Here is a 13,432-nt window from a genome sequence, read left to right as displayed (position 1 = left end):
ACACAATTGGGCTTTTTATTGTATTTTATTACAGATGACCTATTAGGTTGTGTACAGTATAGAAAAAAACATTGAACTACAGATATTGAAAGGAAGTGCACAAAAAACAGATAGAAATGAGAAATATTTAAGCTTGTACAAAATGTTTTGTAATAAATATTAAATTACATAAGATTGATATTCTTATAAAAAAAGACTGGCAATTGTTAAAGGCACAACTCATAACTTAACGTGTACCTTGAACAACTTTAATATGATATCTACCCAAACACAAAAAAAAGCTTAATTTTAACCACAAAGGAAGCAGCAATCATCCTTTCAACAAGAATATAAATTGTTCAGCTTCCAACTACCCTGCCGCAGAAATGTATTTCATAAAACATGTTTAGAGCATGGTCCTTCAAACCATTTTGTTTAGGTAGGGTCACAATTTTCAAAGTAACCCTTGAAAACCACAGTTTACTGGACATCGACATTATGCACAATGGCAAAAAGCGTGCAATATGAGCATTATTTTATAAAATATATGGTTAGAGATAACATGGCAAAAACAATTCTTTGTGAGTGACTTAATTATTGCTTTACAAGCCAATTTGGTTAATAAATAAACACCTGAGGCTAAGATATGAAATTGAACTTTCAGGTCACTTCTCACATTCAAAATGTCTGCATAGTCATAGCTTTGAGAGTTGCCTTAAAGAAAAACAGCAACTGCAATAACAAATATATTCAGTAACAGAACATTAAGCAAGGCTGTAGAAGAAATGCAGAACAGTCATGATTTGTAAATTACAGGTTTTACCCCATGCATCCAGCATAACTTTTAATGCTAGTGAAAATATCACTGTAGAAGTCTGAGTTTGGAATTTCACCTCTTAAAAAAAAAAGAAAAAATCCTTGAGGACAGGATTTATGACAGTTATCCAGCAGTGCCTTTTTCACAAAACATTAGAAAGTAGTGGTTCACCGGTTATGGAACCCCATGGCACAAGGCTAAATGTGTATTTACAAACCCCTTTAAAACATCCGCTTGGAAAAAAAACATGCCTTTCAGTTCATAAAAAAACAACTACAAAAGCAGTAGTGTATACACAGTCTAACCGATTGTTAAAATGTGCACACACACACAATGCAGATTAATTGAAACAGTTATGTCTATTGTACAGAAAAAAGTATATTGTACAGTACTCCAGTCTGTTAAACTACGGAACTTCAGACTATGCGCGTATTTAGTATGGGCATTCAACAAAGTCTAGATTTGATGGAAAACAGATTGGAGCATGTTCACAGTGCTTACCATTATCTCTTTGTGTAATATAAACCAAGAGAGCATCGTTTTGGTAGACTTGGAGCAACAACAAGGACAAGGTGTGTTGAAAAATACTCACACACAAACTGGTATTAGGAATATCTGGTGATTTTCTTGAGCACATTAACAGAATTGATATGTATGGAAAAAGTCAGATATTTACAGAAAGCTGGTCAGTTAACTCATAAGAAACATTAAACCTTTCATGGCCATATTATAGATTACTAATGCCCTTAACATTTTTTTTTTTTTTTCTTCTATATAAAAAAAGATCATCAAAAATAAGTCGATTCTATACAAAAAGCAAATACAAATAGAAAATAGGAACCGTAAGAGGAGTTGATCAAACTTCTCTCCAACGTTGCAAATTAATTTGAAGGGTGGAAGTCTGCCACTGGAGACAAATCTAGGCACCATGGACAACCCTGTGGGATTTAAAATAAAACATCACCAGGTTTCTTTCAGCTCTTCTGGGACTGGTGCAGGAAGCGTGTCTGGAAGGTGTGGTGCAACCTGTGCGGGCACCAGGGTGTTCTGCTTCTTAGAACTGCAGCAGGGCTTAAATAACCGAGGATCAATGATCACCTCCCCAAACCGTCCTTTGTAGACAATACCACAGCATATCTTCTGTCTAAAGAAAGGGGAAGGTAAAATCTTTATTTTAATATATTGTGAAAGCATAATGCACGTTACAACAATTTTTTTTTTAATCTATAATACATATTTCTATACCTCTATCAGAATAATAACATGATACTGTATGTGGCAAATGAATAAAACCAAAATGATCAGTAAATTAGGTTTGTAGGATATACCTTTTCCAGTAGGAGCGGTCAAGGAAAGAGAAGGCAGTGGGAGTAGAACGCCTCTGCTTGGACTCAATATCAGAACCATCGTCCGACTGGTTGCTGTAGCTGGGGGACTGGGAAGGAGACATACTGGATGTGGTGCTTTGGGCATCAGAGTCTGTGAAGAATGTGCAAACATAGCTTTTTAGACAAACATTGCAAACCACTTACATAATTGATTAGTTGCTTAAAAAGCATATTGTTGGTCTGCTCAAGTTAATTATTGCATTCATTACTTACTTTGCCTCTTAAACTTGTGAAGTTTTTTAAGCTTGCTTTTCCTCTTCACATCCCCTGTCTTCATCTTCTTAGGTTTAGTTAATTTGAAGCCTGGTCCTGCTCTGGCATCCACAACCTGTATTATGAACAGAGACATGTCACTTGAATAAATTATCCTATTAAAACTGAAAGAAAAAAAGTTCATTTGAACAGCCCTTACGTGATTCCAGTTCTTCTTGGAGCCATTCGGTAGCTTTTTCCATCTCTTTACCAACAGAACACAAGCATTGCAGATATCTCCAACACGGTCTTCTGACAAACTACACACAAATAATAAGTAGCATCAGAAACAGTATTATCAAGACAAACTAATGGTTAATTAAACAGCAAACATGTGGAGATTAACAAGAACCATATGAATTCAAGAAGAACTCACCCAAAACACAGCCTGAAGGTTTCTTCATAACGACCGCTGTCTGTAAAACGTGAACTTGAGGACTTGGTTTTACAGATACAACATCCATCATTACTCCGGTAGATCTTTGACTTATGAAAGCCAAACATTTTTTTAATCCGTTGATCGCTGGTCCAACACCTGAAAATATACAGAATATTTGGTCAAAGGTGGTCTCGATTCACTGCCCACCACTGCAGATAGACGCGCACTGTGCAATACAGGGGGGCTGCACCCAATACAGACACGGCTGACTCATCAATTAAATATGATTCAAGATACCATAACAAGATAGCCGGACTTTAACGTTTAAGTAATCTACATAGAACAATTGCTTCTGGATTAAAAAAAATGGGGTTATGAAGCCACCAAGTTGCCGCCGGTTTGCGAATTTGCGAATCAGCAGGAAAAAGAGGATGCGACGAATAAACTTCACAAGGCATCAAACCAGACAAACTACGTTATTCAAAACTAACAAATAGATAAACAGTTCGAAATCATGACGTACGTACAGTTACAATAATAATATTGGCGACTTCACTTCATGTGACGCAACAGAATAACACTTTCCTATTTGAGTTAAAAATTGGATATACACTATTTTCCAGGGCAGGGTGAAACTCATACTTGTATTCTCCTCTATATTCAGAGGATCCACTGATACATAAATATCAGCGAAGTGTGTACATCGGTTATATTGAAGATAATGATCGTGTGTCAAGACGTGTGTTTTGGTTGTCGATATAGAAAAGCGGGCAGTGCTCTCTGTAGTCGAACAAAAAGCTACCGGGGCTTGTCGTTCAACTATTTATACATGCTGCTGTGTCGAATATCTACACTTAATGGTATTTAGTATTATATAAGTTCCTTCGAATTAACGTAGCAGAAATACAGTCTACCTTCCCTTTAAATTCAAACTTTTGTCCGCTAGAGCGCCAAATACGGCTTATTGTTGTTAGCTAGCGGCTACCTAGCGTGTTAGCTTCCACGCCACGCTCTCATTCACTTCCACGGCATCCCATTGTTGAGCGCAATCCTCTTGTGCATTGAACTAACTTCAACATGGACGTCAGACTAAACGCAAACCACGAAATTCCTACGGCGGATACGATATAATACAACCGATCAACATTATTTATTTCCAGAATTCCATAGAGAAGACTTACCGAACAAAAACTTTGATCTTGACGGTTTTCCTTTCACGCACTGCGCATGCCTTACTACAACATACAGCTGTGTATTATAATATTATTAGCATAAAAACACGGAATGAAAGGGCTCGACGTAGAAAGACCATATAAGGAGTGCAAAGGTCTGGTTTGAAAATGCTTTCGACCAATCACTGCTGCCATGTATAGTGTTTATCAATGTTGCATTTCGGTAGTTGTAGTGCTCACGTTCAAATACTGAGGTTCTACGCTGTGCTATCAGCCAAACTTTACACTCAAATTCCCATAACCGAAGATACGCCCATAAATGGGAAAATAATCTCCTCGAGTTGGCGCCAACGTGTTTGTTTACGTTCTCTCGCAGGCTGTGCGATCTACTACGTATTATGTTCCTTTACCTTTGTTAATAAAGAAAACACTCCAATTATATACAATTTTTATGCTTACGTACGTTTTATTCTTTATACATATATATTTATTTTTTACACTGTACACAGTTGCCCACTTAGTAAACACTACATTACACAGCTATGTCAATAAATGTACAATAGTATTGGAAAACAAAATATATATCTCCCAAGATGCTCATGTAAATTGAACACAGAAGTACAACAGAAATAATCCAGATGTTGTTGGCACAGGCAAATCCATCCTTCACATTTTATATCAAATCCCTTGTCCTGCACAGTGATTTTCATAAAGTAAAGAGATGGTGAGTACTCTCCAAAATTGTCCTGCCTCTAAGCCCAATAATGTTTTCACCTGGAGATTGCATAGCAGAATCCATGACAAATCAGAAGTGAAGTGTGTGGCATCCCAACATATGGTCATGTAGATGTCTTTCCAAATCTCAAAACAGTACCAAACAATCATACTCAAATGTTCTTCAGACAGCAGGCGTAGTGTTAATAGTTTAATGAGGGATGAGTATCAGGGCCTGGTTAAAGCTATTTGCACAAAATGTTAATAATAGCCAGCATTCCCCTAAATAAGAGGTGTATGACGGTGAACCGATGTACAGAACAAGAGCAATGCCTCACACTCAGTAGCTCAGACATTTGCCGTAGATCCACTGCCATGAGACTGATCCATGTAATATATTTTCATAGTTCTATACTTTTCAGAGAATAGCCAAACAAACAAGACACTGTTTGGTTCATGTAATTGAATCTATCTCCATACTACAAAAACATACATCCCCTGTCATGGGCATACTTATAAAGCATACTTTTACATATTTTGCTTCAAGCTCTGTATTATGACATTTGAATCTGAGTTACAACAGAGCAAGCAACTTGTGAGACATAACAAAATAATACTGTTATCTTTGAAAATATATGAAACAATTCTTGTTTTCCCAAATATCGCTATTGTCAGCACTTAATGACAACAATGAAAATATTGTATTTCAACAGTAAAGCACAAGTGGGTTATCATCAGTAATGTCAAAGTCATGGATCATAATAGAAAACATATTTTAAACGTAACACATCTTGAAAGGCTCATTGCACTTCATATTTATATATGGCAAAACGTATCAGTAGCTTTAATATAAGCCAGAAAACCTCATTTGTTCAAGTCTCCTCCTATTTAAAAAATGTTACTATGGTTTTTGTTGTTGTTTTTGTGTGGTCCCAAAATCTTTCCTACTCCGTCCCAACAGCAGAAAGGAGCGGTCTTATTAGATGCCAACACCTTTTACAAGAGAAGCTTCTAGGGTAATGTTGAACTCTTGCAATGTCTGTAGCACTCTGATCAAAGAATTTACCAATGAGTGTTCCTTAATCATTGCAATCTCCTCGTACATCTGGGCCGTGATGGGGCAATCTGCAAGCAGAGCAATCCAATGGTGCAGCAAATGGTCCCTAAGAGATGAGGTCAAATATAAGTCAACAACGAGAGCGAAAAATGAGGTGAAAATAGATCATGACTGGTAACATTCTTATTTTGACATGAACTGTAAAGGTTTTGGGCAGTGCTCACCACACAGTTCATCTCCTCCCCTCTCACTCTCCCATGTTGATATAAAGAGGTGCCTTAAGACTAAGCGCTAAGTGCCTACCTCGCTCCGAGACATACAAGCATCTGGAACTTTCCGTCCTTTCCAATGTTCCGGGATGTGCTGTTGATGGCACGCATGAAGCGGCAGAAGTCGCTCACTCTTGTTTGCCAGTTCTCATCTAGGCTCACGCCCCGCTGCTCTGCATTCTGAAAGTGCACTTGGGACTTTTCTGTAAAATTTAAATAAATCTCAGAATAATTCAAGTAGCTTGATTATTATTGCACACAGTTATTGAATGTTAAATGATACTTTAAAAAAAATGTTACCTAAGAAGTCCCAAATGAAGACATTCTTGAAGAGCCGGGGTGACTTGAAGCCATGCTGAAACACTTGCTCCAGTGCCCAGACCAGACCATATTCCCCACACAGCAGGAGAGTCAGACTGCCCCTCTGCACTCAGCACACGTGGAGGAGAACATTGAGAGAATGAATGTTTAGAACAGTCCACATCTCTAATAATAACGTAGCCAACTTGAGCAGTTCAGGTAACATACACCAAAACTAATCATTAGGTTTTTTTCCGACAGTATGGTCAACCACTACATTCCTGACATCAATTCCACATCTTCTTAATCTCAATCTAAATCAGGATTTTATTGCGATAACATCACAGGTGAAAATCTGAACCAATAATGAAATACAGCAGGATCCGTCAAGGAGCATCTTAAACCATTGAGGTGAGATAAGAGTTAAAATATATGTATTAATAATACAAATAAAAACAATCCATTGTGAGTTCAAGAATAAAGTAAATCATACATATTTTAACACCAAAATATAGATTATGTTTGAAGAGCATAGAGATTACTAGGGCAGTACCCATTCTTTAGTAAAGGGTAATAAATAACAGAGGAACAAGCAGCGAGGTGCCATCTACTCAAGTCGTCTCCTACCTCCTTCTCTGGCTTGTGGAAGTGCTTAACGATTCCATTGATGGCCTCCCCAACTCCTTCTTGGATCTGACCTGTGTTTAATTCTGGATGATGCAGGGAGAAAAAAGGGAGAATTCTAATCATCGACAGGAACACTCTTGGAAGAACAAGATCCAGATTCAAGTGATCCAGGGCGCAAATAGAATGTGTTGAAGGATATCAAAAAGTGCTTCGCCTTCCAAAGTATAGCTCTGTTATTTAGGAAAAGCATAGCACCTCGAACGTAATGATTGCAAAGAAATCTGACGTTTCATGTTTTTTTGCCCAGCCTATGTTGTTTGAACTTCGGAGATACAAAGATGGTTCCGCCTAGGTCAGGTTAACTGCCTGCTTCTCAGATGTCGGTGCTACAGGCCGTGTATGGCTTTAGAAGCAGAGCAAACCTTCTGAAAATGCAAGGTTTCAAGCCCTTAGCAAAATTGCGTGGAATGGACTTCTTTTGAATTGATACGCAACTACGCAACCAATATGTACGAGGCTTTATGTGAGGCAATCAACAACACTCAGTAATAGATAGGGCTGTAACGATACGCGTATCAAACCGAAAATCGCGATACTCAAAGCCACAAACCTGTCTCGCGGTGTGAGAAGGCAGAAGCGCGATATGCCCTTTCTAACTCTTCGGTCAAATTGTCAGATTGAAATTTGCTAATAATTTGTCTAAATAATAGTCTGCTGACAGCGCCCCCTCCTATCGATGCCATAAATATGTGACGAGATCCCCTCTCTGTGATCACAGCTCTCCATGGCTACGGAGGATTGCATTTCTCCACAGCCGTCGAAGTCCTCATATGCGATATGAACGACATTTATCCAGAGTGGGCCAAGCGCGAAAAAAATTGCCTGTGTGATCCTGTCTCTATTGTTTTGTGTGATTTGACTGGCAGTTTGTCTGCTTATAGGTCGGAATGAAGCGGCCACCGATTATTGACAGGATGGGTACTTTATTCTATCGGACTCGTTCGCTTCTTCACTAGACACACGCGCTACCGCTCGCTCTCCTCGCTCGTCCACTCACTCGCTGACGTCACTCACACACGCATACGCACACTGCCATTCTCCCGCACACACATATGCTACTCGTAACACTATGCCTCGTTATTGCGACGTTCATGTTTTTCCTCATCTATTGAAAGTTAGGCTATTAAACATGTTGCATTCTATACGGCCTGATTATGTCATTATTTAAGCTACATAGCCTAATAATAAGCGCTAATAAGGATATTTGAATAAACCAACCAAACAGTTAAAGGGGCCCTATTATGCCTACCAGCAAAAAGCATCCTCCAACTGCAATCCAATCTTTGGTTATTTCTTTATTAATTTAGCAATACTTTAATAGTATTATTTCGGTTCAAATTTGTTCAGTGTTCCAAATTATTTGTTATTAAATGCTACATTAAGATAATTGGTATTTAAGTGTTGTTTAAATAAAATGCTTTTTAAATTTAAAAGAATCGTGGGATGTATCGAACCGTGGGTCAAAAATCGTGATACAAACCGAATCGTGAATTTGTGTATCGTTACAGCCCTAGTAATAGACAATCAACAACAATCATTCATGTTGTCGGTTTTAAAAACATTAGACACTGCTAAAGGCAGTCGAGGGTCGACTCACTTGGTTTGCTGCTTGGCGAGATGGTGACAAACCTCCTCATCATGCCTGGGGACTGCTGCATGGGGGGGGTCCGACACATGCGCTCGTCGTTCTCCGCGCTGGCGGTCACCAGCTCTCCCACCAGGATCCTCTCTTGACTGCCGTCGTCCACCCCTTTCCCCAGCCACCGGCCGCATGGGAACCTGGCGCAGGCACACAACACACGCATGGTCAGGCCATTGGGTCCAAGCGGAGCTCAACATAAATTCATGCTTGTGGTCGTTTATTTTTCTCCGTATACCAACGTACTTGTAGGTGTGTCCGGTGATCTCGTTGCGCACCACGACGCTCTCCACGAGCCACTTGGCGTAAAGTCCTGTGTTGTCGTGGCCTATTTGAACCGTGGTCAACTTACCTAGGTTCTGGCACTGAACAGGAGAAGAATAATGGATTATGTTTTTTATTAGTAACATTCGTCTTGGTGTTTTGGTAAAAGATATATTATTTTTGTTTATTTGTATAAACAAAAATCACACCAAAAACAACTTGAATTATTGACAAAAGAGAGAAAATGTGCAGCAATCATCATCATCATCAACACCACCACCACCACCATCGTCAGCCTCACCTCAAAAGTGATTTCCAGGGTGTTCCTGGGAACCTGCAGCACCCCGGTCTCAGCCAGCTCCCCGGAAACACACACCCAGGGGTTAGCTGTGAACATGGAGCCCCCCAGCTTCTTACTGGAGACCACCAGCACATGGTAGGGGATCACTGTGACCACAACACACAGGGAGGAAACATGTCAGGGAATGGCTACAAGTATGGCATGGCAACATATTGATTTACATGGAGTGGGGACCAATATGGATAGCCATTGTGCGATATGAGTAGAGCAACTCACTGATGGTGGTGAAGACGTTGGTGAAACAGAAGTAGTCCACAGCGTTGAAGGAGAGGAGATGGTAGAGGAACTGCTCCTTCTCGTCATCACAACGCAGGAAAGCATAGCGCTTATACAGTTTTCTATGGGGTGGGCCAAAATTAATTCAGTAATAAATTCATGAATGCATTAGCATAGTTTTTTGGTTTGATTAGTTTTGTGCTAAATGGATACACATTGTATTTATAACAATATCTGATTGCATCAATGGATTACAAAACAAATAGATTCATCAACAATATTGTCCTCATATTGTAAGGTTAACAACAGCACAATTCCTGGCATGGCAAGGTCAGAAACTCATGTCTGAAATTCCTTTGAATGTGACCCAGTTCAACAATGATTTATCAATTATGAACAATCCTGTGAATAATTTATGCTTCAGTGGACCGTAGTATGACGCCCTGCCATTTTAAAAGGGGCTTATTAATTATGTATGAGTGGTTGGTGTGGTGGATATCAGGTTAATTTCATAGTGCAGTCCTACAATAATAATAACAGTAAAAACTATTTATTCAATTGTTCTCCCATCATAGAATGGGGTCATTAAGTGAGCCTAGAGGGTAAGAAATACCCTGATTACCCAATAAGAAAGGTAATTATTGAATTAAATTGTTTACCTATTGTTTGCCCCAACATCATGTATCAAGGCTTTTCATGATTGAGTGTGGAGGTTTTACTCACTTTGTAAGCTCGTGGTCGGACAGCAGTTGCTTCAGGTGCCTGGAGAGCAGTTTCTTCTCCATGGAAAGGCGCACCCAGGCCCTTGCTTTGCCCACGTCTGTCTTGATCTCACTGATATTCTGAATATGCCTGCAGATACATAAGGGAATCAACCATAGGTAATGGAGGGTGCTTATTAAAACCAACATAATTATTAAAACCAAGGGGAATGCTGAAATGAATCTGGAATATGACATGACATAAGCATTGACAATCAAACAATACACCAGCCTCACTTGAAAAGAAAGATGGATATTATGTTCCATCTCTGCGCCACCATGTGTGTGCGTGTGCGTGTCTGTGCGTGTGTGTAAACATCCCAGGACTGTAGGACGGATGCAGAGAGCCACTCTCCACCCCCCAGCAAGCGAGACGCCATCGCTAGAGGCCTATCATGCCTCTCCCCCGTCCAGACATATTCCCTTCCACTCCACCTGGCTGTACGTCTGCTGCCCTGCTCGTGGCCCCTTCCCGCCTCCCTCCCCCCACACTGCCGCAGCCTTCTTCACACACCATGGGAGCATCCCTCTCTCGCATTAACCCACTTTCAGCAACACACTTTCTCCATGGCAACGGCGCTAAACTGCGTCTACCGATGGTGCACTGTGATGCCAGACATGCTGTTAGCCTCAGACAACATGCTGTCAGCTTTCATTTTACTACTTCATTTTGATAAGGCACCAAAGATTATTTTGGATGAATTAAGAAACATTCAAGCAAAACTCAGAGATTCATGTTCATTATGTAGAATCCTATTCATGCAAATAGGAAAAAAATGTAGGTCGTAAGATATCGCTTCATAATTTAAATGATCAATTCAAAAATAAAATTAATTTAAACTTTAAGACCAAAATAATAAATAAATAATGTAATTCTTGCAAATAATATTAGCAGAATATGAATTGGCTTTATTTAACAAAAAAATCCACAAGGTTAATAAATGAATACCAATTTTATATAGGTCTATTATGATATAATATAATAAAAAAATTACATCATATTATAGATCTTAGTTCTAGTTGTGGCTTGCTGGTAATGGTCACATGTGTTAGCACATTTGTTTGTGTATGACGACGAGAAGGAGTGGTCTTTGGGCAAAGCATACAGCCATGTGAGATCTTTGAAGACTGACAGGCTGCCTGGTAATCAGGCTGGAAGTAACGTGTTACAGTTTGGCTGTGAGCTCCCTTTGAACCACACAGGGATTGACATGTTTAAAGGACGACCTCTGCCGATTGGCTGTAAAATGTACATGGTTTTGTACTGGAGAACCTGGTTACATACGTACTAAATAGTAGTAAAAATGCATGAAAAAGGTTCCCAGCTTATGATGTGAATCTGGGTGGACACAAATCACAAACTTTAAAGGGTTGTGAAACAATTTCTAACCCTCAATAAATCTGCTAATATTGTGCGTTTATGTCAGCTATCACTTGAATACACATCTGTTGACCACTAGTAGGCAGAGTTTGACATCCACAACGTCTTCTGATCACTAGAAGGCAGTGTTTGACATCCACAACTGCTTTTGACCACTCAAAGGGTCAACCACAAAATGGCAATGTTACATCAAAAGAAAGGTTGAAAAGTTCCAAGGCATTTGAAGATAAATACATGCGAAGGGACTGTTAAAGCAGTGGACTCAATGAAATTAATAATAATAATCAATAATAATACATTTAATTTAGAGGCGCCTTTCAAGACACCCAAGGTCACCTTACAGAGCATATAGTCATCATTCAAAACTATGTAAAACAGACTAGGAATAAAAGGAAAACAGAGGTTAAACATGAAGAATAATAATAATTAATAACACTCAAAGACGCCTAAAGTGAAGGGGGGACCTCACTAACCACCACCAATATGTAGCACCCACTTGGGTGATGCACGGCAGCCAATCGGTGCCAGAACGCTCACTACACAACAGCTTGAGGTGGAGAGTTAGGGATGAGGTGGAGAGTGAGTGAGTGAGTGTAATAGACCAACCTCATATCCTGTATCAGAGAGACTTTTAGAGGGGGCATGGCACAGCCTCCATCGGATTTGCGCCGCTCAGAGTCGTGAATGAAACCTGAGAGAAGAATAGCATGGGAGCATGGGAGGTGAACTACAGGATAAACCGGTTGCGACACATTTACACAACAGGCCTACCGATAACACATAGATGGGCATTGATCAACAATCATTTCCTCCTGAATATTTTCTGTGCATTAAGTGAACACTAAGAGATTTCCCTATTCACCTGGGGGTCCTAATCCGCCTGGTGTTGCATCATTCTTCTCTTTGCTCTCCTGGTAGTGGAGCAGGTGGGACCACAAGGCAGATTTGCCCTATATAAACCAATAAACAAACACAGGAAGTGGTGAAGTAGCACAGGAAACGGTGCAGACAGGAGCTTGTCAACATGTAAGCATTTCATTTGCTTTCATGTTTGTAAGAGATGCGTCACCACATGACTCAATATTTTGTTGCTATGATGAGGATAGATTTTTTTTTTCAGCTGAACTATTCATCACAGACATCTGGCAACAATTCTTTAAGTAATGCTAGGACCTCGTAAGTAGAAGCATTTATTAATTCATGATAATTTTACTAAAGCACATAAACTGAAGCCTCATGAAACCATCCTGATCTCTGCACATCAGTCTGACCTTGATTCCTTTAAAAGCTTGTGCTGAAATGTATTAAAAAATAGGACCAATCAGCACTAGGGTCAGGGACTTTGATTTCATGATGAACAAGGAGTGTCACAGTCTGCGAAAAGTGAGTTGAAAGTGTTGAAAGATTAACATAAATCTGCAAGGAAGGTTTTTCTAAGATTAGAATATACAAAGAGAGCAAGAGTGTGATTCTGAGTGGGTGCAGTTCTTTGAACAGCGTAAGGCCGTGGCCTTATTTGAAAATTGAATGACTACCCATCCAAGGCCAGACTGATACTCATAGATAAACACATGGTTATCTGGATGGTCTTAAGAGGCAAGATCAATTCTACAATGCAACTCAATTTATGGACTGCTACTCATATGCGGCTATGTAAATATATAGTTAATTTTTATGATTTTATTTGTGATTTTCTCAATATACTATTCCTCTCGAAACCATTCTAGCCAACCTTATAACGTATATGTACATATACCTTGTGCCTTAGTTATATATATGTATTCTATCTCTTGACT

General features: G+C 39.4%; 2 protein-coding genes across 7 annotated transcripts in view; both read right to left on the bottom strand.

The window, feature by feature from the left end:
• Nucleotides 1-6: 6 nt before the first annotated feature.
• sinhcafl (SIN3-HDAC complex associated factor, like) lies at nucleotides 7-4,103 on the bottom strand. Its single transcript, XM_030377408.1, has 6 exons — nucleotides 3,997-4,103; nucleotides 2,813-2,971; nucleotides 2,597-2,696; nucleotides 2,398-2,512; nucleotides 2,125-2,275; nucleotides 7-1,940 (listed from the first exon to the last, which is right to left on the bottom strand). The coding sequence occupies exons 2-6, from the start codon at nucleotides 2,938-2,940 to the stop codon at nucleotides 1,757-1,759; spliced, it is 678 nt and encodes a 225-aa protein (XP_030233268.1). The 5' UTR covers nucleotides 2,941-2,971; nucleotides 3,997-4,103; the 3' UTR covers nucleotides 7-1,756.
• A 325-nt stretch (nucleotides 4,104-4,428) lies between these two features.
• Nucleotides 4,429-13,432, bottom strand: part of dennd5a (DENN/MADD domain containing 5A) — a 31,175-nt gene continuing 22,171 nt past the window's right edge. For all 6 annotated transcript variants that reach the window (XM_030376140.1, XM_030376141.1, XM_030376144.1 and 3 more), the window contains 11 exons: nucleotides 12,499-12,586; nucleotides 12,243-12,327; nucleotides 10,218-10,346; nucleotides 9,495-9,616; nucleotides 9,219-9,364; nucleotides 8,900-9,018; nucleotides 8,612-8,793; nucleotides 6,955-7,037; nucleotides 6,328-6,451; nucleotides 6,062-6,230; nucleotides 4,429-5,864 (listed from right to left, as the gene is read on the bottom strand). In XM_030376140.1, the coding sequence (XP_030232000.1) occupies nucleotides 5,681-5,864; nucleotides 6,062-6,230; nucleotides 6,328-6,451; nucleotides 6,955-7,037; nucleotides 8,612-8,793; nucleotides 8,900-9,018; nucleotides 9,219-9,364; nucleotides 9,495-9,616; nucleotides 10,218-10,346; nucleotides 12,243-12,327; nucleotides 12,499-12,586 (1,431 nt within the window). In that variant the 3' untranslated portion in view covers nucleotides 4,429-5,680. The remainder of the gene's footprint in view (nucleotides 5,865-6,061; nucleotides 6,231-6,327; nucleotides 6,452-6,954; nucleotides 7,038-8,611; nucleotides 8,794-8,899; nucleotides 9,019-9,218; nucleotides 9,365-9,494; nucleotides 9,617-10,217; nucleotides 10,347-12,242; nucleotides 12,328-12,498; nucleotides 12,587-13,432) is intronic.

The sequence above is a fragment of the Gadus morhua genome, chromosome 14, assembly GCF_902167405.1.
Source record: "Gadus morhua chromosome 14, gadMor3.0, whole genome shotgun sequence".
Taxonomy (NCBI): domain Eukaryota; kingdom Metazoa; phylum Chordata; class Actinopteri; order Gadiformes; family Gadidae; genus Gadus; species Gadus morhua.
The sequence above is the reverse complement of the archived record's forward strand: the minus strand, read 5'-3'. Positions and strand labels throughout refer to the sequence as shown.